Source organism: Vigna angularis, chromosome 10 (genome assembly GCF_016808095.1).
Source record: "Vigna angularis cultivar LongXiaoDou No.4 chromosome 10, ASM1680809v1, whole genome shotgun sequence".
In the NCBI taxonomy this organism is placed as follows: domain Eukaryota; kingdom Viridiplantae; phylum Streptophyta; class Magnoliopsida; order Fabales; family Fabaceae; genus Vigna; species Vigna angularis.
The window spans coordinates 19,755,974-19,781,203 of record NC_068979.1 but is presented as its reverse complement, the minus strand read 5'-3'; the positions used below and the strand labels follow the sequence as shown (position 1 = coordinate 19,781,203).

General features: G+C 35.9%; 1 protein-coding gene across 1 annotated transcript; it reads left to right on the top strand.

The window, feature by feature from the left end:
- The first annotated feature begins 11,710 nt into the window (after positions 1-11,710).
- LOC128194426 (uncharacterized) lies at positions 11,711-25,124 on the top strand. Its single transcript, XM_052870024.1, has 7 exons — positions 11,711-12,044; positions 12,102-12,462; positions 12,724-13,343; positions 13,638-13,921; positions 14,051-14,642; positions 14,766-15,209; positions 24,748-25,124. The coding sequence occupies exons 1-7, from the start codon at positions 11,711-11,713 to the stop codon at positions 25,122-25,124; spliced, it is 3,012 nt and encodes a 1,003-aa protein (XP_052725984.1).
- Positions 25,125-25,230: the final 106 nt, after the last annotated feature.

The following is a 25,230-nucleotide window of genomic DNA, read 5'->3' as shown; positions in this document are numbered from 1 at the left end:
AATGGAAAAACCCCACATCAATAAGGACAACTAAAGAGTTTAAACCAAATTTACTTACTATCTTTTTATTCAATATTAGGAATGCTATTTTTAATGAATTAACATCTTCCCTCCACCACATGAACAAACTATATTAGGAATGCAGGTAAAGTTCTTATTTTACGTCTTTTAAAAATCACTGTTACAGATTTCTTAAATGAATTATTTTAGACATTTGAAAAATATTTAAACCTTAAAAAATTATTATAATTTGTTGGATCTTAATATATTAAATTTATTTATATAATTAAATATTTTGAAAAATATAAAATTGAAAAATAAATTTCTAATAAAATATTTATATATATATATAGAGAGGTTTGCTAATTTGTATACATTCTTTTTTTAGTTGATACATTTTAGCAATGTGTACCGGATTTTAATAGACAAAAATACTCTCATATGTTATGATTCTAAGTTTTAACGTCAATGGTATTTGAATAATTTTCATTCTGAAAACTAAAAAAAAAACAAGAAACCCTAAAACCCTTACTCAGCTCCCTCATTCCTCTCAACTTTTTCTCTTTCATATCTCTGACTCTAACATTTTCACATTTTCTCTGTCATCCCTACTTTAGCCCTAACTGAAAAAAAAATAAGAAACACTCACCATCAAACAATTTGCCTTTGTAAAGAGTTGAGTCATTGACATATTTGCCTTCAAGCAAAGGTTGATTCAAGATCTCTTCAATTTCATCATCTTCACTAAGCTCTCTAATTTCATCATCTGCGAATGTTGAATCATCATCTACATCATCTACGGATGTTGAATCATCATCCCTATAAACACCCTCTTGGGCAAATACCAATTCCTTCGAATATTATTATACTTGCGAAAATTAGATAAAATTAGATAAGACAAATTATAAAATAAAAACTCATTATAAAATCATTTTTTGTAAAAAATTGTTTAAGAGCGAGTGTTTTTGATTTTTTCAATTGAGACTATCGTAGGGGTTTCTTGTTTTTTAATTTTGAGAATGAAAATTATTCAAATACCCTTGATTTTAAAACTTAGAATAATATATGAAAGTATTTTTGTCTACTAAAACCCAATACACATTGCTAAAATGTACCAACTGAAAAAAAAACGTAACAAACCCATATATATATATATATATATCTATCTATATATATATATATATCTATATATATATATGTCTATATATATATCTATATATATATATATAGACATATATATAGACATATATATAGACATATATATATATATAGACATATATATAGACATATATATATATAGACATATATATATATATAGACATAGACATACATATATATATATATATATATAGACATATATATAGACATATATATATATATATAGACATATATATATATATAGACATATATATATATATATATATAGACATATATATATATATATATATATATGAAGCCTTGAAATCCTTTACTTTTTCTATGTGTGTATGAATGCAAGTCCACGAATGTGTGGCTTTAATAAATTGGAAGGGACAAGTTTCGAGGATCAATCCTACCTTATAACAACCTCAATCCACTTTCTATGGGTTTTGGGACTTGAGATTTCAGAAAACTCTCCTTTTGAATGGACAAAAAACAAGAAGCTTATTTTTAAATGGATTAGAATCAGTTCATGAAACGTGAGTAAAAATGACACATTTATCTATCTATCAACAACATAGAAACTTAAGAGCATAAAGTTCAACACAGCAGTATGTTGATTCACATCAATTTAATTCTCATTAAAACTTGAAATAATAAAACTATTATTTTATTTATTATTATTAACACTCCTATATGTTTTCTCTATCTACTTATTGGATTTATTGGTAAAAAATAAATAAAATATTTTGTCTTTGGACAAATTAAGCACACTCTTAATAATTAAATCAGGCACAAGACAAAATATGAACAATAAATAAATATATATATATATATATATTAATAAAATTGTATCTTAAATTATAATTATTCTTTTGATGGGGTGCAGCGAGAAATTTAATAGGGTGCTGGAAGCGATAGCCACCACTTTATATCTTTTTACTTGCTTATTTTCTATTGAATGCGTGACTATTTGTTGGATTGTTTTCTTTCCTGAACCCCGAAATACTAGCCGCACTCCCAGAATTTCTAAAATCATCATTTTATCTTTCGCAAAATTGGCTTCTAAATTATCTGTTCTAAAAATATGCTAGAATAGTCTTTTTTAAAATTTTAAAAAGATCATATTTTTCTATTGAACTTTTGGAAAAATAATTCCAAAATAGTAACTTTCAACTGGATTTTTAAAATAAGCTTTTTAAAAAGTATAAAATGTAATATAGAATACACTTTTTAGAACGCATGAAATATATTTTTAGAAAACTCTTGCTGTAAGACTTTGGAAAATTAGAACTGTAAATTAGCTGTCTAATCATAATTAATACACCCCACATCATTACTCTGAACCATTAAAAACACACTCACTAATCTGACGCACCACTGCCAAGTGTCACGGTTGGAACTTTCTGAAATCAGTAGTGGAAGACAGGTGTCCGCATGTGAGAGTACGTCCGTTTGACATTGGAAGGGGAAAAGATTTTTTCTGAAACACTCCTTCCCATTCTCTGCATGCACCCTCCTTCTTCCCCAAAAGCTGACTTCTCATTTTTCTCCACCTTCTCTCTAGAAAACCTCCATCTTCTCTCTACTGTAACTCACCTATTTCTTCTCCGTTCAACATTTAGAACCGTAGAAACGTTCCCTGTGTCGTGAGCTTCATCCTGGACCGAACAACTCCAGATTCTGAAACTGGTAAGTCTCTCGACTTAGACACTCGTTTCTGGATGACATGCGAAACCAAGATTGGTTGCATGAATAGGTGTAAGCTAAAGTTTTCCGTATTTCTTTCGGTTAGATTTAGTTGAAGAACTTAAGAGAGGCGTTGAGGGTAGAAAGCTATCGTTGGAAGAGTCAAGATCACACTCTTAGTACATTCACTACTAGTCCAGGTAAGGGAAGCTTATTTGATTTAATTAATACTGTATGTTGTATGAACGTATGATCTTGACTGAATGTATGAGATGCATGCTGATTGATTATGTATGAACGATCGCTGTGATAACGAATGATTATGGTATGCGTTGATTTATATGTATGTTGATGGTTGATAAGTATGAATAAATAATGTGAATCATATAAAGTTTGTAAATTGATATTGGGATAAAAATTATAAAGTATGAGATGAAATGTTGAAATTTGAGTTTTGAAATAGATGAAAATCTGGAATATGACATTCTTACTATGAAAATGCACGCTCGTCATCGAACGGTCCTCTACCGTTCGGTTTCCTAGTAAATAGTTTAAAATTGGAATTCTTCCATTCGGGAAGGACTCTGGTCGAGAACGAGCGTCCTCTTGTGAGGTACTAGGTTGAGAGTTCGGTTCAGTCTAGTTGAATCTATATATCTGAAATAAAGCCATAATACATTTATACCCTTATACTTTAAAAGCTAGTAATGCTCGGTCTTACACCTAGCGTTCGTCTTAAGTAGTGTTCGGTCTTATGCCGAACGCTCGTCATTTCATTTGATTAACAAACGAGTGTAAATAGCGTTCGTCCAAATATTTTAGTAAACGGGTATTATCGCGTTCGGTCATTGACTGGCAGTCGATCTCTTTAAATGAATCCTTTCTTTTCTTCATTTTAGTCAATTACTCATCTTTTGTACCTTTATCCATTTGGATTCGGCATAGAGGTTTCGTACTTAACTTATTCTGAATATTGATTTTATCGTTCTAGAGTCAGTTCATCTAACTGATTCGAGTAGCAATGACGTTCGTCAAATAATCATGGGTCGTCTTATTCTGAGTGACAATGAGTTTTTCTAAGTCTCGCCTTTAACGTTCGTCCTCGTCCTTCAGAGGGCTGAACGTTCGTTATTTTAGGTATTGGAAACTAAAGTTGAAAATGAGAACGAAGTACTAGATTCTAAAGGATGAACATGATATGGAATTGTTATATTATTATGGATTTTGGACGAGCGTTCCAAGGAGGAACGACTCATATATATTGAATATTGGATTTGGTAAAGTATGACTGTGGCTATGCTAATGCTGGCTGTCCATCCTGATGTTCAGTGAGTACTCATCCTCACGTAGAGGGGGTAGGTCATGTGTGGGAACGGCAGGAGGTCCTTAGTCCATAAGTTAACATGGGCGACGTAAGAACGGACTAACCTCGAGTGGCAGCTGTTGAGTGTATCCCAGTTACTACATCACTCGGGTGCAAGGACGCCTGTAGCTACACAAATTCATACAGTCCGGACGGTCGGTCTAGTATATATATTTCGTATGAGGTTATATGTTGAACTATGTGCTTGTGTGGATTGAAATGTTTATTTTATATATTGATGTATAAATTAAATTACATAAGCTTATCCTTCGTTTTCCTTGTGTTGTCTGTTGTCTCTGTACGTTCGTCTTGTCTTTGCAATGATCATCCGTGTGGATGTGAGCAGATGGAGGTGCGTCACTTGAAGAAATGCTGGAAGAAGAAAATTTGGAATACGCCAATCTGGTTGAAGTAGAAGTTAAAGCCGAGCCTTAGAGCGCTCGTTAAGTTTTTAGTTATTAGTCTTTCAGTTTAGATAATTGAACGTTCGGTTAATGTTTTGTAAAACCGTTCGTTCTGAATTTGCAGTGTATCTGTGTTTTGTATTTGTAGTTCTGTACTTTAAGCCGTTCGACTTTTGAACTTGGAATCTTAGTGTAAAGACTGCATGGTTTTACTATTAAATGTAATTAATTCTAATTTTTGGTTATTATTGTATTTTGGGATGTTACATTAGTGGTATCAGAGTAGTTTTGTTCTCTTAAAGGACACTATAGGTTATGAGTACACTGTGTTTTGCTGTGTGCTTAATATGTGTTTAATGAGTTATTTTTCAACTCTTTGAACATGACTAACGCTTGTTTTTCTCTGTTTCCAGAGAACAAATGGCACCTAGACTCCCTCCTCCACCGCAGCCTAATGAACCTGATGCGTCCAACAACGCTAGGTTGTTGGAAACGGTGATTGATAGATTACAGCAGCAGAATACCACATTAATGGAACAGAATGCTACCCTGATGCAGCAAAACCAGAATGCTTTGCAGAGCTTGGAGGCCTCTCGCGCCAACTCTGAAGCTACTCAAAGACAGTTGATGGAGATTTTAGCGGCAACCAGGCACACTCCGGGGGCGTCCTCTTCAAACGCTACCCAACCTGCTGATGAGTGGAGCTTGGAAAGTTTCCTCCAACACCATCCGGCTAAATTCAGTGGAAAGGGCCTCCTTGACGAGGCAGATCAGTGGTTAAGAGACATGGAGAGAATCTTCAATGCCAAGAGATGCCCAGATGAGAACAGGTTGGCGTTCACAGAATATCTATTGACTGGGGAAGCGAGCCACTGGTGGGCGAGCACGAGGGCTATTTTGGCAGACGCCCAACGTCCCATCACATGGGAAGTATTCCGTAGCAAGTTTTGATGGAAACCCATTTAGGGCATTCCATTCAAAGGAGTATCAACTTAAGCTAAGGCTAAGAAAGGGAAGTGAAGATGGATTGTTAAAGACTCATTCTTGATTTTTCTTCTCTAAGTCTTAGTAGGATTTTCTTTAATATACTTATACTTTGTTTTGTAGGAACTAATAAATCTTGGAGACCATGATTGAGCCATCCAAGAAGTTAAATCAATAGAGCCAATCAAAGGAGCCAAAAAAGGAAGTGCTTACGGAATGGAAAATGCACCAGCATTATCCACGTGACTTGGTTGTTTTGGAATCAAGCATGCACCTTGCTGGCTGAGCTGGAATGAGGCATGGACCTTGCTGGATCAAAATGAATGTGCCTTCTATGCTAAATAATTTGAATTTAGGAGGGAATTAAATCAGAAATTAGGCTCCTCTTCACCTATAAATAAGAGGGCCTTTTCTTTGTATTTTCTCACTTTTGGATGTAATGAAATGCTGCAGAATTGTTTGCTCAGCCTCTTATATCCCTTAGTCACTTCTGAATTTCGAATTCAAATACTCCCCTCTAGCTTCCTTCCTTAGTACGAAGGCCTTCTGAGCTTGGAGGCATCATACACACACCACATCTTCATCCAAACTTTCATCAAACACTTTTCTGTGCATCCATTTCACTACACCAAATCTTATTCCGCTGTGCATCTGTTTCGAAGCTTCTTCTTGCGTGCTTAATGCTAGGAGAGGGTTCCATCAAGTGGTATCAGAGCTTAGGTCGTCCACGCACCAAGAGCTAAGCTATTCCTCCATCTTTGCACTCCATTTCTACATTCTGTTGTGCTCTCTGTTTCAGCTTTTCCAGTTTCTGTTTTGAGTATTTTTGTTGCTTCTGTTTTACTTTTTTTCCAGTCATTAATTTCGTGTTTCCTGTTGTTGTGTTGTGTTTCCAGTGTTCATACATGTTTGTTACTCATTTTAAACGGTGAATCATTCTTTCTTATGTCTCTTCCAGCTTTAGAATTCAATTCCAGTATGTTAAAGTCATGTGCTCAAAATTCTGATGCAGTGTTTTAATTTGTCATTAAATCTGGTTTTCCTGCTTTGGTTTTTGGATGTGCTTGAGTTCAGATGAAAGTGAATTCGTATATCAACCAAATAAGGAAATGAGAGCTTAATCTAGCCATGGTGATATGAGCAGAATCACTAAAACTCTGGTTCAAGTTTCAAATCTGATTGAAAATTCATTTCTGGTTTAAGTTTTCTTTGAAACTGTTTTAAGTCTTTTAAGTCTGTTCTAATGCATTGTCCACCACTGTTTAGTGTTGTCTAAGGTTGCAAATGGTATGGCAAACCATAACAAGCAATGAAATGCATCTAGCATAGCTTGGTTGCCTCATAAACCAGAAGAACCTACTGTTTTGGTCTTATTTCAAGCTTTTCACCGTGCTTAAAAATCCTTGGATGTCTAATCTGAATTTAATTCATTCTAGCTGATAATTTCCAGCTTGATCTAGTGTATTAAGACTTCCTTGAGTCATTTTCATTGTTGCTATAGCTTTTGAATAAATCAAACTTGATTTTGGTGGATTGATGGTGTATTTTTCTGCATAAATTGGCCATAACAAGGTTTGTTTTTGATTTCTGCTAATCCTGAGCTATTTGATAGCTTGAACAAGTTTAAAATGGTGTTTAAAAGTTGCTAGCAGAATTCAATTAGTAATATCTTGGCCTAAGTGCAGAGTTGTTTCTTAAACCATCATATTTTGAGTTAAATTAGGAAGTGGCAAGGTCAATCTGAGTAGCAATCTGTTTTTAACTCATTTCAGAGTTTGAACATGTTTCAAATCACTAATTAAAGTTGCTGAAGTGATTCATTTCGAGTTTAAGCCACTTCTGTGCAAATTTGAGTTTCAAACCACCAAAACCAAGCCAATTTTCTGGTGCAGTGTTGAAAACTGAATCTGTTTTGATGAATGTACTTTGAAATCCAATTTGGCTTGCAGCAATACCTGGTTCAGTGGTTAAAATTATAATTAAATGGTTAAAAGAAGCAAAGCAAAGTGTTAAAAGGGATTATGAACCGTGCAGCCTAGTCCAAACCCAAAAACACAAAATCTGGGTTTCTTTAAGGCATTTTATCGAACACCTTCTGTTTTTATCAAACAGTTTCGTGCTAATTGTCTTTCAACCTGCATTTTGAGTTTTCTTGCTTTCTTAATCTGTTCTAGCACCTTTATTAGGATCCATTTGAGTGCCTACTTCTGTTGTTAACCTATTTTTATTGCTTTTGAGTTTTTGGCCTCTTAAATTGTCAAGTTCAAGTCAAATTTTGGTGTTGAAACTGGTGCAGATTTTTTTAATCTGCTTGGTGACTGTTTTGGATGATTGCAATGGTGTTGTGAAGTCCAATTGGAGCATTCAAGTTGCAGAACCCTTTCCCTACCAAGGTAGCATCTTAGGAAGTGGAGAGGAACCTGAATTTGTGAATTCAAGTGTGCTGTCCAGCAAACATTAATTGTATTTTTTTTCAGCAGCATAAAACACTTTTCTGCAGTGAGAATTTGAGTGAAAATTGGCAACTCCTATAGCCAAATTTTGAGAGACCAGCTCCATATGAAAGTGAATGAGAAATTGAGTGTTTGGAACCTAAAAGAAGCTTGCTAGAGCACCCTGAAACAGTAAAGGAAGTGAGATTTGAGTGCATGCACATGAAGCCAAATAGCCTTGGCCGAGAGAAATACTGCACTATTGTCCAATGCTGAAACAATCCAGTTTCAGAATTTGATTTGTGTTATGCAATTAGCTTATATAGTTCTGATTTGAGAAACATTTTAAATGATCAAAAGGATTTTGAAACTTGTTGATTGAACTGGTTTTTACAATTGAAGGTGCAGATTTCAGTTTTTAAAAAATTGTTCAAAACAGTTTTTATCACACCTTGTTAACCAATTCAGCTTTCTGATATTTGGTGCAGTTTGGTGTTGTCTTCTAGACAATAACCCAGTTTTCATCCAGTTCTGTTTTGACCAGTTTGGTCCTTAAATTCAAGCTGATTCCATCATCAATTTTGGACCAATTGAATAAATTGATTTGCTGAACTGGAACATTAGATATTCTTGCTGGTTTGATATAACAGTGCAGGTTTTCACTTGAAGGGTGTCTTATAGCTTGTGCAGCAGATTTTCAAAAACTGTTTTGGAGAGCTTTGTGAAGATCATTAAAAATAGCCAACACTGTTCCAGAAGCTTGAAACCTCTTTGAGCAAGGATTGAAGGGCTAAAGCACTAAGAGAGCAGCAAAAACAAGTTTCAAATCAGTGCACATATGGATCAACAGAGTAGTTTAGTTTGATTCTTTTGAGTTTTGAACTTGTAATATGTTTCCATTTTAGTTTTCAGTTTTGTTTGTAAAAGGCCATTTAAGACCAAGTGTTTGGAAGAGTCCTTGGTGCTCTCTCCAATCTTGGCAATTTTCTTTGTTTGCTTTGATAGTAGACGGTGAGTGTGTCTTGTTAGCCAAAGCTACAAGCCTCACCTAGGATTTCCTTTGTTTTATCTTCACGCTCTAGGCTTTTGTTCCATTAGAAGTCTAGGTGTTTTATCTTTCATTTTGATTGTTTGAGTCCATTTTTAAATTCAATAGTGAATCTTACTTTGAAAATGGTCAAGTAAGTAACCTTAGACATTCTGGCTAGGTAAGACTTGGTATTTAAGCGGCCTTTGGCTCACCTCTCTTACCTGGGAATTGTCTCTAGGTAAAATCTTAAACATTTTCAAACTAAGAATCCACTTTTGAAATTAAAAAGATGAATGAGGAAATCATGATCACCAAGAAAGAAATAGAAATGAGTGAGCTTAGGAACTTGTTTGCCCAATACATGAAAAATCAAAATGAAGGTGAACAAAAAGAAAGAAGGAAGGATGAAAGGTACAACCAAGCTAGGAAAGATATTCCATTCTTTGGTAGGGATATTAGTGCTTTAACATATTTAGCTTGGGAAAGAAAAATTGATAAAATACATCTTTTTCTTGCTAGAGATAGTGAATCTTTTGCTCTTAACATATATCTTTCTAGATTAGAAGAACATGCAAGTGAGTGGTGGAATCATAGGCAATATAATGTCAAGAAAGGTAGAAAATCCTCCATTCATGATTGGTATGAACTAAGAGCTTGCATGAGAAGAAATTTTGTTCCTCTTTCAGCCAAGAGAGACCTAGAATTAATGGGACACCTCATTCAAGAGGGAAAAACATTTATGAAAGGTCTAGATGGTTTCTCTAGAAGGGAAATTGAATTTAAAGAAAAACTTGAGAAACTCTTGGATAAGAGAAGAAAGAGAGAGACTAGAAGGAGAGAAGAGGAATTGAGAGAAAAGAGAAAGAGAGAAGAAGAGAAGAGAGCAGAAGATGAGAGAAGAGAAAAAGAAAAGAGAGAAAAGGAGCATTTGCTACTGATGGCAAATTCTACTCCTACAATTCAAAGGGAACCAAAAAGGGAAGGTTTCCAATCCTTTAACTCTTCTTCAATTACCTTTAAGTCTTTGCATGATAACTTCTCTTTTAAACCAATTGCCACACAAATTATCATTACACTACCCTCTTCAAAATATGGCAATTTAAATCTTGAGTTATTGTTACCCTTAGGGATACAAGAAACTCAAGATAAAAGAAAAGTGACTTGTGAAATAGGACTTTCAGATTTCTTTAAAACTATAAAACAAAGTCCTTATTCTAAAGTTACTTCCATAAAAAAATTCTTTCTTGGATTGATACTAATTGGAGATATATTTGATGCTTATTGTAGATATATTTTTGATCCAGGAGGAAAGTAACAAACCAAAGTTGTGCTTCTTTATATCTTCCCGATTTGAGGACAAATCGTTTTTCAAGAGGAGGGTATGATGGAAACCCATTTAGGGCATTCCATTCAAAGGAGTATCAACTTAAGCTAAGGCTAAGAAAGGGAAGTGAAGATGGATTGTTAAAGACTCATTCTTGATTTTTCTTCTCTAAGTCTTAGTAGGATTTTCTTTAATATACTTATACTTTGTTTTGTAGGAACTAATAAATCTTGGAGACCATGATTGAGCCATCCAAGAAGTTAAATCAATAGAGCCAATCAAAGGAGCCAAAAAAGGAGGTGCTTACGGAATGGAAAATGCACCAGCATTATCCACGTGACTTGGTTGTTTTGGAATGAAGCATGCACCTTGCTGGCTGAGCTGGAATGAGGCATGGACCTTGCTGGATCAAAATGAATGTGCCTTCTATGCTAAATAATTTGAATTTAGGAGGGAATTAAATCAGAAATTAGGCTCCTCTTCACCTATAAATAAGAGGGCCTTTTCTTTGTATTTTCTCACTTTTGGATGTAATGAAATGCTGTAGAATTGTTTGCTCAGCCTCTTATATCCCTTAGTCACTTCTGAATTTCGAATTCAGATACTCCCCTCTAGCTTCCTTCCTTAGTACGAAGGCCTTCTGAGCTTGGAGGCATCATACACACACCACATCTTCATCCAAACTTTCATCAAACACTTTTCTGTGCATCCATTTCACTACACCAAATCTTATTCCGCTGTGCATCTGTTTCGAAGCTTCTTCTTGCGTGCTTAATGCTAGGAGAGGGTTCCATCAAGTTTTATGAAGAGTACTTCCCTGACAACGTCCGTTTTGCGAAGGAAGTGGAGTTTCTACAACTGGTTCAAGGTGGGATGTCAGTTTCTGAATACACCAACAAGTTCAAGCACCTTGTCCGTTTCAATACGATGGCCACCAGTGAAGAGTGGCAGTGCAGGAAGTTTGAGAACGGACTGCGGAGTGATCTGAAGGTCTTGATTTCCAGTTTGTGCATCCGGTCGTTTCCTGCTATGGTTGAGAGAGCCAAGGTATTGGAGAAGAATATGGCAGAAGCGGAACGACAGAAGAAATAGCAACAAGTGATTAGGGGACCGATCGTGTCTAGGGGAGGTAGTAGTCAGTGGAGAGCCCCTTACGCTCGTCCAAACCAACCATCTAATGCAAGTGGGTCGCAAGCAGTGGTTCCTGTCGGACAGTCTGGACAAGGAAACGTGACTTGTTTTCAATGTGGAGGACCACACTATCGTTCTTCATGTCCTCAGCTGGTGGGAGGAAAACACTGCAATCGTTGTAGAAGGAATGGGCACCTGGGGAACGAGTGCAACATGGGTGGACGCGCAATGATGAGGCCACCAAATGCTGGAAGAAATCAACCGAGAGGTGGCAGAGCACAAGCAGTGGGACGTGTATACGCTATAACGAGCGCTGAGGCAGCAAGCTCAGGTAATCTCATAATTGGTGAATGCTTGCTGTTTGGTAAACCGTGTTGTGTACTGTATGATTCTGGGGCAACTCACTCCTTCATCTCGAAGGTGTGTGTTGAAAAACTGGGTTTAGAAGTGAGTGAGATGCAGTTCGACCTGGTGGTGTCAACCCCAGCGGCTGGCGAAGTTAGGACGTCCACTATGTGCGTCCGATGTTCTATAGAAGTGGAGGGGCGTAAGTTTAAAGTTAATCTCATCTGCTTACCTCTTCAAGGTTTGGAGGTGATTTTAGGAATGGATTGGTTGGCTACCAATAGCATCCTTATAGATTGTGGTAAGAAGGAATTAATTTTTCCTGGTGAAGAAGAAGAGGAATTGTCAGTGACGCTCGGTCAACTGAAAGAAGATATTATGGAGGGCGCCAGCTGTTTTCTCATAATGATGCACGAAGACAGGGAAGTTGGAAATGTGAGTTTTGAACGATCGTCCAAGGACAAGTACAGTGAAGGACGATCGGTTGTGGACGAATTTCCGGACGTCTTTCCGGAAGAAATACCTGGGCTTCCCCCTCCTCGTGAAGTTGAATTCACCATTGATTTGGTGACGACGGCAGCTCCTATCTCTGTTCAGCCTTATCAGATGTCGCCTGCAGAGTTAGCTGAACTCAAGGAGCAGATTGAAGAGTTGATGGAAAAACAATTCATTAGGCCGAGCGTATCACCCTGGGGAGCGCCTGTACTATTGGTGAAGAAGAAAGATGGCAGCTCGCGGTTGTGTATAGATTACATGCAATTAAACAAACTGACCATCAAGAACAAGTACCCGTTGCCAAGGATAGATGATTTGTTGGATCAACTGCACGGGGCCGCAGTATTCTCGAAAATTGATTTGAGATCTGGATATCATCAAATCAGAGTTAAGGAGGAAGACATCCAGAAGACAACGTTCAGATCTCGCTATGGACATTATGAGTACGTGGTGATGCCATTCGGAGTAACGAACGCTCCAGCAGTGTTCATGGAATATATGAATCGCATCTTCAGGCCGTACTTGGACAAGTTTGTGGTCGTCTTCATAGATGATATTCTCATCTACTCCAAGACCCAGGACGAACATGAAGAACACTTGAGAATTGTACTTGGCATACTGAGGGAGAAGGAGTTGTACGCCAAATTGTCAAAATGTGAGTTCTGGATGAAGGAAGTTCAGTTTTTGGGGCACATGGTGTCGGCTGGAGGTATCTCGGTAGATCCAGCTAAGATACGAGCAGTATTGGAGTGGGAGAGTCCCCGTTTGGTCACTGAGGTTCGTAGCTTTGTGGGGCTGGCGGTCTACTACAGATGTTTTATTGAAGGATTTGCTAAGATAGTGGCTCCGCTAACTCAGTTGACCCGTAAAGATCAGCCGTTCGCATGGACCGATCGGTGTGAAGAGAGCTTCCAAGAATTGAAAAGAAAGTTAACGAGCGCTCCAGTGTTGGTCATTCCTGACACGGCCAAACCTTTCGAAGTGTATTGTGATGCTTCTCACCAAGGTTTGGGTTGTGTACTGATGCAAGAGAAGCGAGCGGTAGCATACGCATCCCGTCAATTGAAGATTTACGAGAGGAACTACCCAACGCACGACCTGGAGTTGGCAGCGGTCGTCTTCGCCCTGAAGATTTGGAGGCATTTCTTGTACGGATCCACATTCCAAGTCTTCAGTGATCATAAGAGCCTCAAGTATTTATTCGATCAGAAGGAGTTGAACATGAGGCAGAGGCGTTGGCTGGAGTTCTTAAAAGACTACGACTTTGAACTGCTTTATCATCCGTGAAAGACTAATGTAGTGGCGGACGCCCTAAGCAGGAAAGCAGTTCATATCTCAGTTATGATGGTGAAAGAACTCAGTCTGGTGGAGAGCTTTAGAGACCTAAGGTTGCAGTTCGAATTGGAGCCGGACAATATCAAATGCTGTAACCTCAGAATAGCAAGTAATGTATTCGACCGGATCAGGATAAAGCAACGGGAGGACGAAGACCTAGTAAAGATTCTAAGCGTGCTCGGTACAGATAAAGCTAAGCATTTCAACACCGGAACGGACGGTCTTCTACGCTACATGGATAGGACATGCGTTCCGAATGATGGCGAGCTGAAGAGAATTATCCTTGAGGAAGGACATCACAGCCGTCTTAGCATGCACCCCGGCATGACTAAGATGTATCAAGACCTCAGGAAGTCGTTTTGGTGGCCTGGAATGAAGAGTGATGTCGCTCGTTTCGTGGCATCATGTCTGACTTGTCAACGAGCAAAGGCTGAACATCAGAGACCGGGCAATTTACTTCAGCAGTTGGAAATTCCTGAATGGAAGTGGGACAGTATCTCCATGGATTTCGTGACCCATCTACCACGAACGGTCAGAAATCATGATTCCATCTGGGTGATCGTGGATAGACTAACGAAGAGCGCCCACTTCCTAGCAGTTAACTTGAAGATGTCGATGACCAATTTAGCTAAGTTGTATATCCAGGAGATCGTTCGACTACATGGAGTCCCTTCAAGCATAATTTCTGACCGAGACACGAGATTCACATCTCGGTTTTGGCAATCTCTGCAAGGTGAATTGGGGAGCAGACTGCAGATGAGTTCAGCTTATCACCCTCAGACGGACGACCAATCTGAGAGGACAATCCAGACGCTTGAAGACTTACTGAGGACGTGCGTCCTAGATCATTTAGGCGCTTGGGATGAAGTCTTGCCGCTAGTGGAATTCACGTATAACAACAGCTTTCAGGCTAGCATCGGAATGGCGTCGTTTGAAGCTCTCTATGGAAGAAAATGCCGAACGCCACTTTGTTGGTTTCAAGAAGGAGAGAAAGTGATAACTGGACCCGAACTTATCCAGCAAACGACCGAGAAAGTGAAGTTAATACAAGAGAGGTTGAAGACGTCCCTAAGCAGGTAGAAATCCTATGCAGATAAGAGAAGAAGACCTTTGGAGTTCGCTGCAGGAGATCTTGTATTTCTTCGCCTCAACCCGATCACTAGAGTAGGCAGAGTCGTTCGTCCAAAGAAGCTATCCCCCAAATTCATCGGACCATATCAAATTCTGAGGAAAATCGGACCAGTAGCGTACGAGCTTGCATTACCGCCTCAACTGTCGAACCTTCACCCCGTCTTCCACGTTTCCCAACTTCGGAAGTACATAGAGAACCCATCCCACGTATTGGAGTTGGAAGACGTTCGACTTCCTCCAGACCGAACGTTGGAGATGCAGCCGGTATGCATTGCAGAAAGTGATACCAAATATTACAAGCGGAAAGCTGTCCGAGTGGTGAGAGTGGTATGGGACGCAAGGACTGGTGACTTAACGTGGGAAGTGGAGAGCGCCATGAAGGACTTGTACCCCCACTTATTTCTGGGTAAGTCTTAATTTTTGAGGACGAAAATATTTGTAGTTAGGAGGAATGTAAGACTTTGGAAAATTAGAACTGTAAATTAGCTGTCTAATCATAATTAATACACCCCACATCATTACTCTGAACCATTAAAAACACACTCACTAATCTGACGCACCACTGCCAAGTGTCACGGTTGGAACTTTCTGAAATCAGTAGTGGAAGACAGGTGTCCGCATGTGAGAGTACATCCATTTGACATTGGAAGGGGAAAAGATTTTTTCTGAAACACTCCTTCCCATTCTCTGCATGCACCCTCCTTCTTCCCCAAAAGCTGACTTCTCATTTTTCTCCACCTTCTCTCTAGAAAACCTCCATCTTCTCTCTACTGTAACTCACCCATTTCTTCTCCGTTCAACATTTAGAACCGTAGAAACGTTCCCTGTGTCGTGAGCTTCATCCTGGACCGAACAGCTCCAGATTCTGAAACCGGTAAGTCTCTCGACTTAGACACTCGTTTCTGGATGACATGCGAAACCAAGATTGGTTGCATGAATAGGTGTAAGCTAAAGTTTTCCGTATTTCTTTCGGTTAGATTTAGTTGAAGAACTTAAGAGAGGCGTTGAGGGTAGAAAGCTATCGTTGGAAGAGTCAAGATCACACTCTTAGTACATTCACTACTGGTCCAGGTAAGGGAAGCTTATTTGATTTAATTAATATTGTATGTTGTATGAACGTATGATCTTGACTGAATGTATGAGATGCATGCTGATTGATTATGTATGAACGATCGCTGTGATAACGAATGATTATGGTATGCGTTGATTTATATGTATGCTGATGGTTGATAAGTATGAATAAATAATGTGAATCATATAAAGTTTGTAAATTGATATTGGGATAAAAATTATAAAGTATGAGATGAAATGTTGAAATTTGAGTTTTGAAATAGATGAAAATCTGGAATATGACATTCTTACTATGAAAATGCACGCTCGTCATCGAACGGTCCTCTACCGTTCGGTTTCCTAGTAAATAGTTTAAAATTGGAATTCTTCCATTCGGGAAGGACTCTGGTCGAGAACGAGCGTCCTCTTGTGAGGTACAAGGTTGAGCGTTCGGTTCAGTCTAGTTGAATCTATATATCTGAAATAAAGCCATAATACATTTATACCCTTATACTTTAAAAGCTAGTAATGCTCGGTCTTACACCTAGCGTTCGTCTTAAGTAGTGTTCGGTCTTATGCCGAACGCTCGTCATTTCATTTGATTAACAAACGAGTGTAAATAGCGTTCGTCCAAATATTTTAGTAAACGGGTATTATCGCGTTCGGTCATTGACTGACAATCGATCTCTTTAAATGAATCCTTTCTTTTCTTCATTTTAGTCAATTACTCATCTTTTGTACCTTTATCCATTTGGATTCGGCATAGAGGTTTCGTACTTAACTTATTCTGAATATTGATTTTATCGTTCTAGAGTCAGTTCATCTAACTGATTCGAGTAGCAATGACGTTCGTCAAATAATCATGGGTCGTCTTATTCTGAGTGACAATGAGTTTTTCTAAGTCTCGCCTTTAACGTTTGTCCTCGTCCTTCAGAGGGCTGAACGTTCGTTATTTTAGGTATTGGAAACTAAAGTTGAAAATGAGAACGAAGTACTAGATTCTAAAGGATGAACATGATATGGAATTGTTATATTATTATGGATTTTGGACGAGCGTTTCAAGGAGGAACGACTCATATATATTGAATATTGGATTTGGTAAAGTATGACTGTGGCTATGCTAATGCTGGCTGTCCATCCTGATGTTCCGTGAGTACTCATCCTCCCGTAGAGGGGGTAGGTCATGTGTGGGAACGGCAGGAGGTCCTTAGTCCATAAGTTAACATGGGCAACGTAAGAACGGACTAACCTCGAGTGGCAACTGTTGAGTGTATCCCAGTTACTACATCACTCGAGTGCAAGGACGCCTGTAGCTACACAGATTCATACAGTCCGGACGGTCGGTCTAGTATATATATTTCGTATGAGGTTATATGTTGAACTATGTGCTTGTGTGGATTGAAATGTTTATTTTATATATTGATGTATAAATTAAATTACATAAGCTTACCCTTCGTTTTCCTTGTGTTGTCTGTTGTCTCTGTACGTTCGTTTTGTCTCTAAAGCCGAGCCTTAGAGCGCTCGTTAAGTTTTTAGTTATTAGTCTTTCAGTTTAGATAATTGAACGTTCGGTTAATGTTTTGTAAAACCGTTCGTTCTGAATTTGCAATGTATCTGTGATTTGTATTTGTAGTTCTGTACTTTAAGCCGTTCGGCTTTTGAACTTGGAATCTTAGTGTAAAGACTGCATGGTTTTACTATTAAATGTAATTAATTCTAATTTATGGTTATTACTGTATTTTGGGATGTTACACTTGCTAAACACCAAATAAATATTTCTAACAATACAAATGAAAACAAATATAAAATTAAATAGTTTTAAAAAGTTAATAACAATATAAAGTGATACCAAGCTGATCATATAATAAATTAAGTGATTTTCTTATTTCAATTTAAAATAAATATGTTTTAGATAATAGTTGAAGTCACATTGAATATTTATTCTTTATTCTTTATTAATAATAGTTTTAAAATGACAGGTAAAACAATTATGAAATATAAAGAAATGTAAAGTTCATGTCAAAAAATTATTTAATTTAGTTTACTTTCAACCAGGATTTCGAGAAACTAAAAAAAATAAAATTAAATAAAAACTCAATGTAACATAAAAGGATAAAAAAAATAGAATCTGAGAAACTTATAATAATTTACGAAAATAAGAAAAAAACTAAATATTATTTTATATTTTTTTATGTTTGCTAATTTTGTGCATTTTCAACCTGGTAAGAACAACATATTCTAAAATTCCATTGCTTACATAGTTTATTATTCTAACATTTTTTCAAAGATAGATCGATATAAACTAAGTTTTTTTTATTGATCGATGACAAATATCAATTAGTTTTTAATTAAATCCTTTATTTTTCTAAAATCAACTAATTTTTATCAAAGTTCGTTAGAATTTAAAGAATTCAAATATACGAGATTCATCGTCTTCATCTTTACATTGAGAACTTATATCACGTTACAAACTTGATATTTGAAAAATTAACAATTCAACCAGAAATCTCAATTAAGGCTCAAGCTGGTCGGTCACCTTCACACTGTGGTGAAGTCTCAACTTAAAAGCGTAAGAAAACAAATTGAATGGAAAAAAAGGAAAATGCACTCAAGTTTGACAGTGTTGAGTGTAGATGCTCAAGAATAAAAAGAAGAAGAAGAAAGAACAAAAGATAAATAGTCGAGAAAAGAAGAAAACAATTTTTTGTAGAAAGAACAAAAGATAAATAGTCGAGAAAAGAGGAAAACAATTTTTGTAGAAAGAATAAAAGATAAATAGTAGAGAACAGAGGAAAACAATTTTTGTAGAGACCAACCGCTTAAGACGAGTCTAAAATTTCAGAAAAAATAACTCCAAATAAATATTTAGGCTAGGATTATTCATAATATCAAAACCTAAACATGTTTAGTCTTCAGTTTTAAAAGTAATTAAGTTCATACATCTATTTAAAAATTAAATAAAAAATACGAGTGTCATTTTTTAAATTAATGAAAACTTTTAAGGACTTGTTCTCACATAACCGATGTAACAACCTAGAACATAGGTGTATTAAAATAATAAGACTGAATATTTTATTATAAAATAATCTTATAATATAAATAAAATTTACTAAAGTTCGTCTTATTATCTAAAATACTATCTATCTCTCTAAGCTCTTTTCTCTTCATTTCCTCTCACATCTCTCTAACATTTTTCACTCTTGGATCATTTGTTCGACGATCAGGAAGTGTCTAGACGATCCTTACGTCAAGGGCTACCAATCTGACCAATCAATTTGTTGAATAGAGCAGGTAAGTGGTAAACCCCTTTTCTTAATATTTAGGGTTCTTGATTATGTAAAATGGTTCTGTTTTGCATGAATCAAGATTCCATCTTCCTTGAATCTTAGTTCAATTGTGGTTTTGAGGTTGGTCTTCAATCATCAATCAGTGATTTGTAGGTTATCTAGAAGTTCCTTGCGTTGCAGGCAATTGGTGGAGCGTTTAGAGATCTTGAACTGTTGAGTTGAGGTAAGGGAAGCTAGAGTTTACTTTGTTTGATGTCAATTGTGCATGTTAGAGAAGTTAGAATTCTTTGACTGGTTGTATAAAATGTTGTCTTAAGTAGTTGTGGAGTAGGTAAGGGTGCGTTTGGAACATGTGATGATGAACCATGATTGTAAATTGTATTGTATAATGTTTAATCTGTGATTGTATGTATGGTATGATGCAAATATGTGTGAAGAATTTATGATGAGGAGTAGGTATAGTTTAGTCTTGGTTATAGTTCATCTTGGAGGAAATGGACTATTGAAATCTTCAATTGGGAGCTAGGCGCTAAATTGGTTAATTGAGATGGTTTTAGTAAGTCAATTTGGACTTGTTAGGGTTCTTAAGTTGCTCAAAATTGTGCCAAAAGTGATAGAATGCAATTTGGGGTCATAAGTTGAGGTTTAGTAGATTTTGAAGTTGATTGTGGTTAGGAAACACTTTAAAATGAGGTTAATAAGGTTTAGAAACGTTTGTCCAAGCCTAATTAGGTATATAACACGATCTAAGAGGATTAGAAGTTGGGGAAAATATTTCCAAGTGGTAAAATTTTAGGTAGGTTTATAATTCAACAATTTGGTGTTGTAGAATTATGCAGACTCACTGAGCGAGTAGAGTCGCTCAGCGAGTGGTTGTAGACTCTAGCACATTGTCCATGTATTCGCATAGTGAGTTGGGTCGTTGAGCGAGAGGTTGGGGTTCGTGATCACTTGGAGTTTTATTCGCCTAACAAGCCGTGTCACTAAGCGAATGCTTAGAGGGGCTGGACCACTGTCTGGGGATTCGCACAACGAGCAGAGTCACTGAGCGAGAGGTTGAGGTTTGGGAGTATTGTGAGTTTTATTCGCTCAACACGTTGGGTCGCTGAGCGAGTGATTTGGAGTCTGGAGGTACTGTTTGAGTATTCACGTAGCGAGCTGGGTTAGCTATGCGAGAGAACTCTGGGATCGTTTAGCGAGGGGTTCGTTGAGCGACTGTGATAAGTGCATATTTATACCCACATTTTAGATTTAATTTTAAAATTTTAGTGGAATAATTGTGCTTAAATGATTGATTTGAATAAGATTTTGCTTGATTGACTTTATCGGGTTTGGGAATTAAAGAGACTTAAAATGTCATTTTAGTTGCATAAATTATTTCGGAGAGTCTAATGTTTGTTGTTATAGTTGGAATTAAAGTTTGAATTACAATTTTGAAAAGAAAGAAAAGGTTAAAGTGCAATTAGAGGAAATTTCTAGACTTATGTACAATCTTGAATAAAATACAAAAGGGTTGAATTGTAATTTTGGGCAAGTTCAAATCTGTTAGATATTTTAAAAGATAATTTGGAAAACATATATCTTAAGATATTTTATTTGATATTGTTAAATAGTAACCTTATTTAACTATATCAATAAATATCAAAAGATAATATTTGCCAAATATTTTTGAATCTAGAAAAAATATTATCAAATATTCTCAAAAACCGATTAAATCTGTTAAATATTTGGAAGATATTGGATATAAGATAAAAGATCTTATCTGTCAACACCCAATTTCGTCCAGGTAAGTAAATCAATAAAAATAAAAAAAATATAATAAGAGAATAATAATTAATGGTGGGTAAAAAGGGATAAAATAATATCAAACACAATATTTTTAAAATGTTAGTTTAATATGGTAATAATTTGAATTAATAATAATTAAAATGGTATATTGATAAGATTTGTTGCATCAATTGCTTTTAAAGAGGAAAATATGATTTTCTGACGATAATGATAATCAATATTTTCCAATATTATTTGTTTTCTAGCAATCATGACCATTTCTTTCCCTATTTTGTTTTATTTAATTCACAATTAAAGCAATTCTTTCCCTATTTTGCTTTATTTTCAATTAATTCACGATTAAGGCAAGATTCCCATATTATTACAATGTGTGTATAAATACGCACTCGGTCATAGAGAAAAGGAGGAAAAAAAAATAGAGGGAGACACTATGAAATAATGGAAATAGAAAATGTATGAGAGAGTATAGAGAAAAGTAAATTATCATGCTAGAGCAACTCTGCCAACAGAAACTACCAAGAAAGAATTAGGAAGTATTGAAAGCTGAAAAGGTACGTCATCTTCACACCCTTTTTTTTTATCTTGTTGTTGCAATTTGAAGGTTTTTTTTCTAAGGGTTTTATTTGTTTTTATACACAAATGACGTTCTTTTAAAAATCATGATTTTTGAATTATAAGTACGCGTGAACCTATGGTCGGTTTCTTTCCTCTTTCCCACCATTCTTAAAAATAAAAAATACAAAATCTTTAAAATAAAAAAATATCAATCTTGTTAAACTAAATCTTTTTTTCGTGTTCACTTTTCAAGAATCTAAATCAATCTATAATAATTTTACACAAACTCACAAACCTTTTTCTAGATAAAGAACTACGTGATCCCTGATTGTCCATTATAAATGGATGTACGTAGGACCAAGGTCAATTCTTGTCGGGTTCATAAAACAAAAAATATGTTTTTTGTTTCTTAATAGCTGTTTTTATTTATTTTATTTATTGTTTAAGGGAGATTTAAACATTTTGAAAAACCACGTCAGCTTTATACATTTGATTAAAGGTACTGCCTTTGGGCAGACGCGATAGGGTGCTAATACCTTCCTTACGCGTAACCGATTCCCGAACCTGAAAATCTCTTTTCGTAGACCATGTCTTATTTTTTGGTTTTCCATAGTTTTTTCCATAATAAACTACGGTGGCGACTCCACAAAACCTTTTTCTCAAACCCGTTTGTTTTTCAGGTCGCTGTCCTGTCGCGATTTCGGTTGCGACACATGGCGACTCCACTAGGGACGCTAGAGAATCAGGTCGTCTTAATTAAATGTGAAAAATTGATATGGTTTTTCTTTATTTTATTTTATTTATTTTCCCTTTATTTATTATATATGTTTGTCTTTATTTATTTTGGTAATTTATTTATACTCGTTTTTTTTATTATTATTACTTTGCATATCATGAGTGAGACCTTATACCCGGGTCTTAGTGTAACATAGAATTAGAGGGGTTGTGTAGCGGTGTCACGTCTGGACTATTTCCAGTTTGGCTATCGTGAGAACCCCAGCCAGTGTCTGTTCTCTTTACATGCAATTTCACACCTAGTTGCATTTCAACTGTTGTGGAAAAGCTGTGAAAAGGACCATAGTTCTAGTGGCCTTGATTTTAGGTTTAGGAAGCTTTCCTTGTGAGATTGCATACACAATGCTTAGACCTTAAGACATTCGACCTATATTAAAAGCATAAAAAAAAAACATGTTGTCTTTTAATTATTTTTTTGGCATAAACATCTTCATCCATCATATGTGTTAGCAACATTTTCATCTTTTTTTTGTCTTCATTTTCTTTATACATAACAATAAATGTGTCATGTTTTTATTTAAATAAAAAAACAAGAACAAAAATATCATGCTTTAATGAATAAGTTAATAAGGAAAAATAAACACTTTTTAGTCAAATGAATTAATAAAACTTTCATTTTTTTTGAAGCATTTATTAACATGAAATCGTGAAAATAGTTTTCTTCATCATTATTTTCTATCATCCATTTTATCCATAAAAAAAATCAATTTATAAGGGGCACTATCTCAAAGTGATCGCAAGCAATCTTTTTGACAAAAAAATAAAAAAAATAAAAAATTTGAAAATAAAAAAAAAAACAGGGGCAACTTATCTAAGTTAAGATTTTCGAAAATAAGGCGATCATAATTTAATGGGAAGATCTGTTTCTTCATCAAAACAAATTACCATTCTTTGTAACCTATTTTGAGTCTTAAAAATAAAAATAAAATTGTTTTTGAACAAGTCAGGTTGACATCATGTTATTTAAAAAAGAATTGTTTTTTGAAAAAAATCAAAATTTCAAAACACAAGGGAAAAATGAAAATGGCAAACTTAATTTTCATTTCATTGTAACAAGACCCTTTTTTTAAGCCCATTGGGCCTAGTTGATAGTTTTCTTCAAATTCAATTTCTTGAAAAAAAAACAAACGAATGTGATAAGAGGAAAATATAAAAAATATTTCTCAAAAAGTTCTATCCTTTTTCATTTCGCAACAAAAAAATACATAGAAAGAGAAATCATTACATTTTGAGTAATTTATTAGCATACATTTTTGCGACCAAATATTTTAAATAACCAATAGCATTTTCTGTTGAGACATGTGTGTGTGCATTGCTTGAAAACACTCATTTTCCAGCCTTCCCTAAAAGAAAAGAGATTGACTCTAACAAACAATAATGCTACCATATACTAGAGCATATTTGTCTTGCCAAAGTTATTCTCGCTTTGTGTTATTTGAGAACTCCCTAACTAGCCATGCAAAAGAAAATCAAACCATTTGGGGCAAGCCTTTTTCAGTAAATCCTTTCCATACCCGTTCCCTACCATGAACAAAACCCATGCCTAAAAACTGGGGCAGCCTTGACATTCATGGATACATATCTCCATACTTATTTTACCAAACACCAACATCCTTTTGGTGTGTTGTATCTCATATTCACATATTACACGCCAACGTGGCTATCCAGTGTCCTTTAAATCCTTACCACTTTCAACTTTTCTGTGAATTCAAGCATGCACATATCAATGTCAAAAGAAAATGCCAAGCACTATTTTGAATATCCGACTTCAAAATTTTTGACATTCATTGTTTTCAAATTGACTCCGCAAAAATAAAATAATATTACAAAAAATAATCAATCAAAGGCAGCATATATTTTTTTTTTAAAAAAAAACTACTTGCATAGTATTGCATCATAAAAAAGTTATAACTATTTATCTGCATAAATAACTATCATGTATACCTTCGTCGATGAGAAACTTTATTTGGAACTTTCAAATCTCTTTCATTCAAAAATACAAAAAGATCAACATACATCTAGGTTTCCTCTTTCTAGTTAGCCAGGTCTTCCACTAGGCATTGGTGGAAACAATGTTTTGCATTATAGGTCCATGCATTCATACATTCAGCATTTCCACTAGGCATTGGTCGAAACAATGTTTTTCATTATAGGTCCATGCATTCATACATTCAGCATCATGCATGCATCATCATAGGGGTTCAAAGAAAAGAAATAGCATAACACACCATGCATCGCCAACTCCAACGAGAATTCATGAATTCGATGGAAACCATTTCAAAAAGTACATCAGTGAAAAAGTTCAGAATTTAAAAAAAAAAAGGGTGAATGAGGATCTCACGCGAATTCCCACCCATATATCAATACATCAAGCACGCTTTACCATGGCGTAGAATGCAGAGAAGTACTAAAAGCCAAAAAAGTATAAAAAAAAGTAAAAATTGTGGGACTTCTACGACATCCTTATAGGACTCGAGCAAATTATGAAGCTATGGAAGTTTGGGGAGGAAGAACGTGAAGTTGTAAAGGCTAATATTAGCCAACTAAAAGATCAAATCGGTCAAATCTTGGAGGCTTTGAAAGCCATGAAGGTCACAAGAGAGACTTCATTTGTAAAGGCCGAGGATAAGGCTCATCCTCCAGCACATAACGTTATGGGCACACAATTGACGTTTCCAATGTATGGTTTACCACCAGGTTACACGTCGCCCATTGGAGATCACTCAGAGGCAGAGCACACTTCATTGGCATTTCCCATAACCAATAACGTACTAGCGCTCAAGGGGCCTATCCACACGATAGAGACGAAGGCATGGAGGAAGCGAAAAGTAAACTTGAAGTGTTAGAAGACAGGCTGAAAACCATAGAGGGGTCTGAAAGTTATGGGGCGAGGTTGAGCCTGGCCCAAGGTATGATAATCCCACATAAGTTTAAGGTGCCAGAATTCGAGAA

Excerpts from the sequence above, each read along its gene's own strand:
- LOC128194426 (XM_052870024.1), top strand. The coding sequence starts at position 11,711 with ATGGGTGGACGCGCAATGATGAGGCCACCAAATGCTGGAAGAAATCAA. Across the intron at positions 12,045-12,101 it reads TTCTATAGAAGTGGAGGGGC|GAATGGATTGGTTGGCTACC; the intron begins GTAAGTTTAAAG and ends AGGTGATTTTAG. Across the intron at positions 14,643-14,765 it reads AAAATGCCGAACGCCACTTT|ATAAGAGAAGAAGACCTTTG; the intron begins GTTGGTTTCAAG and ends AATCCTATGCAG.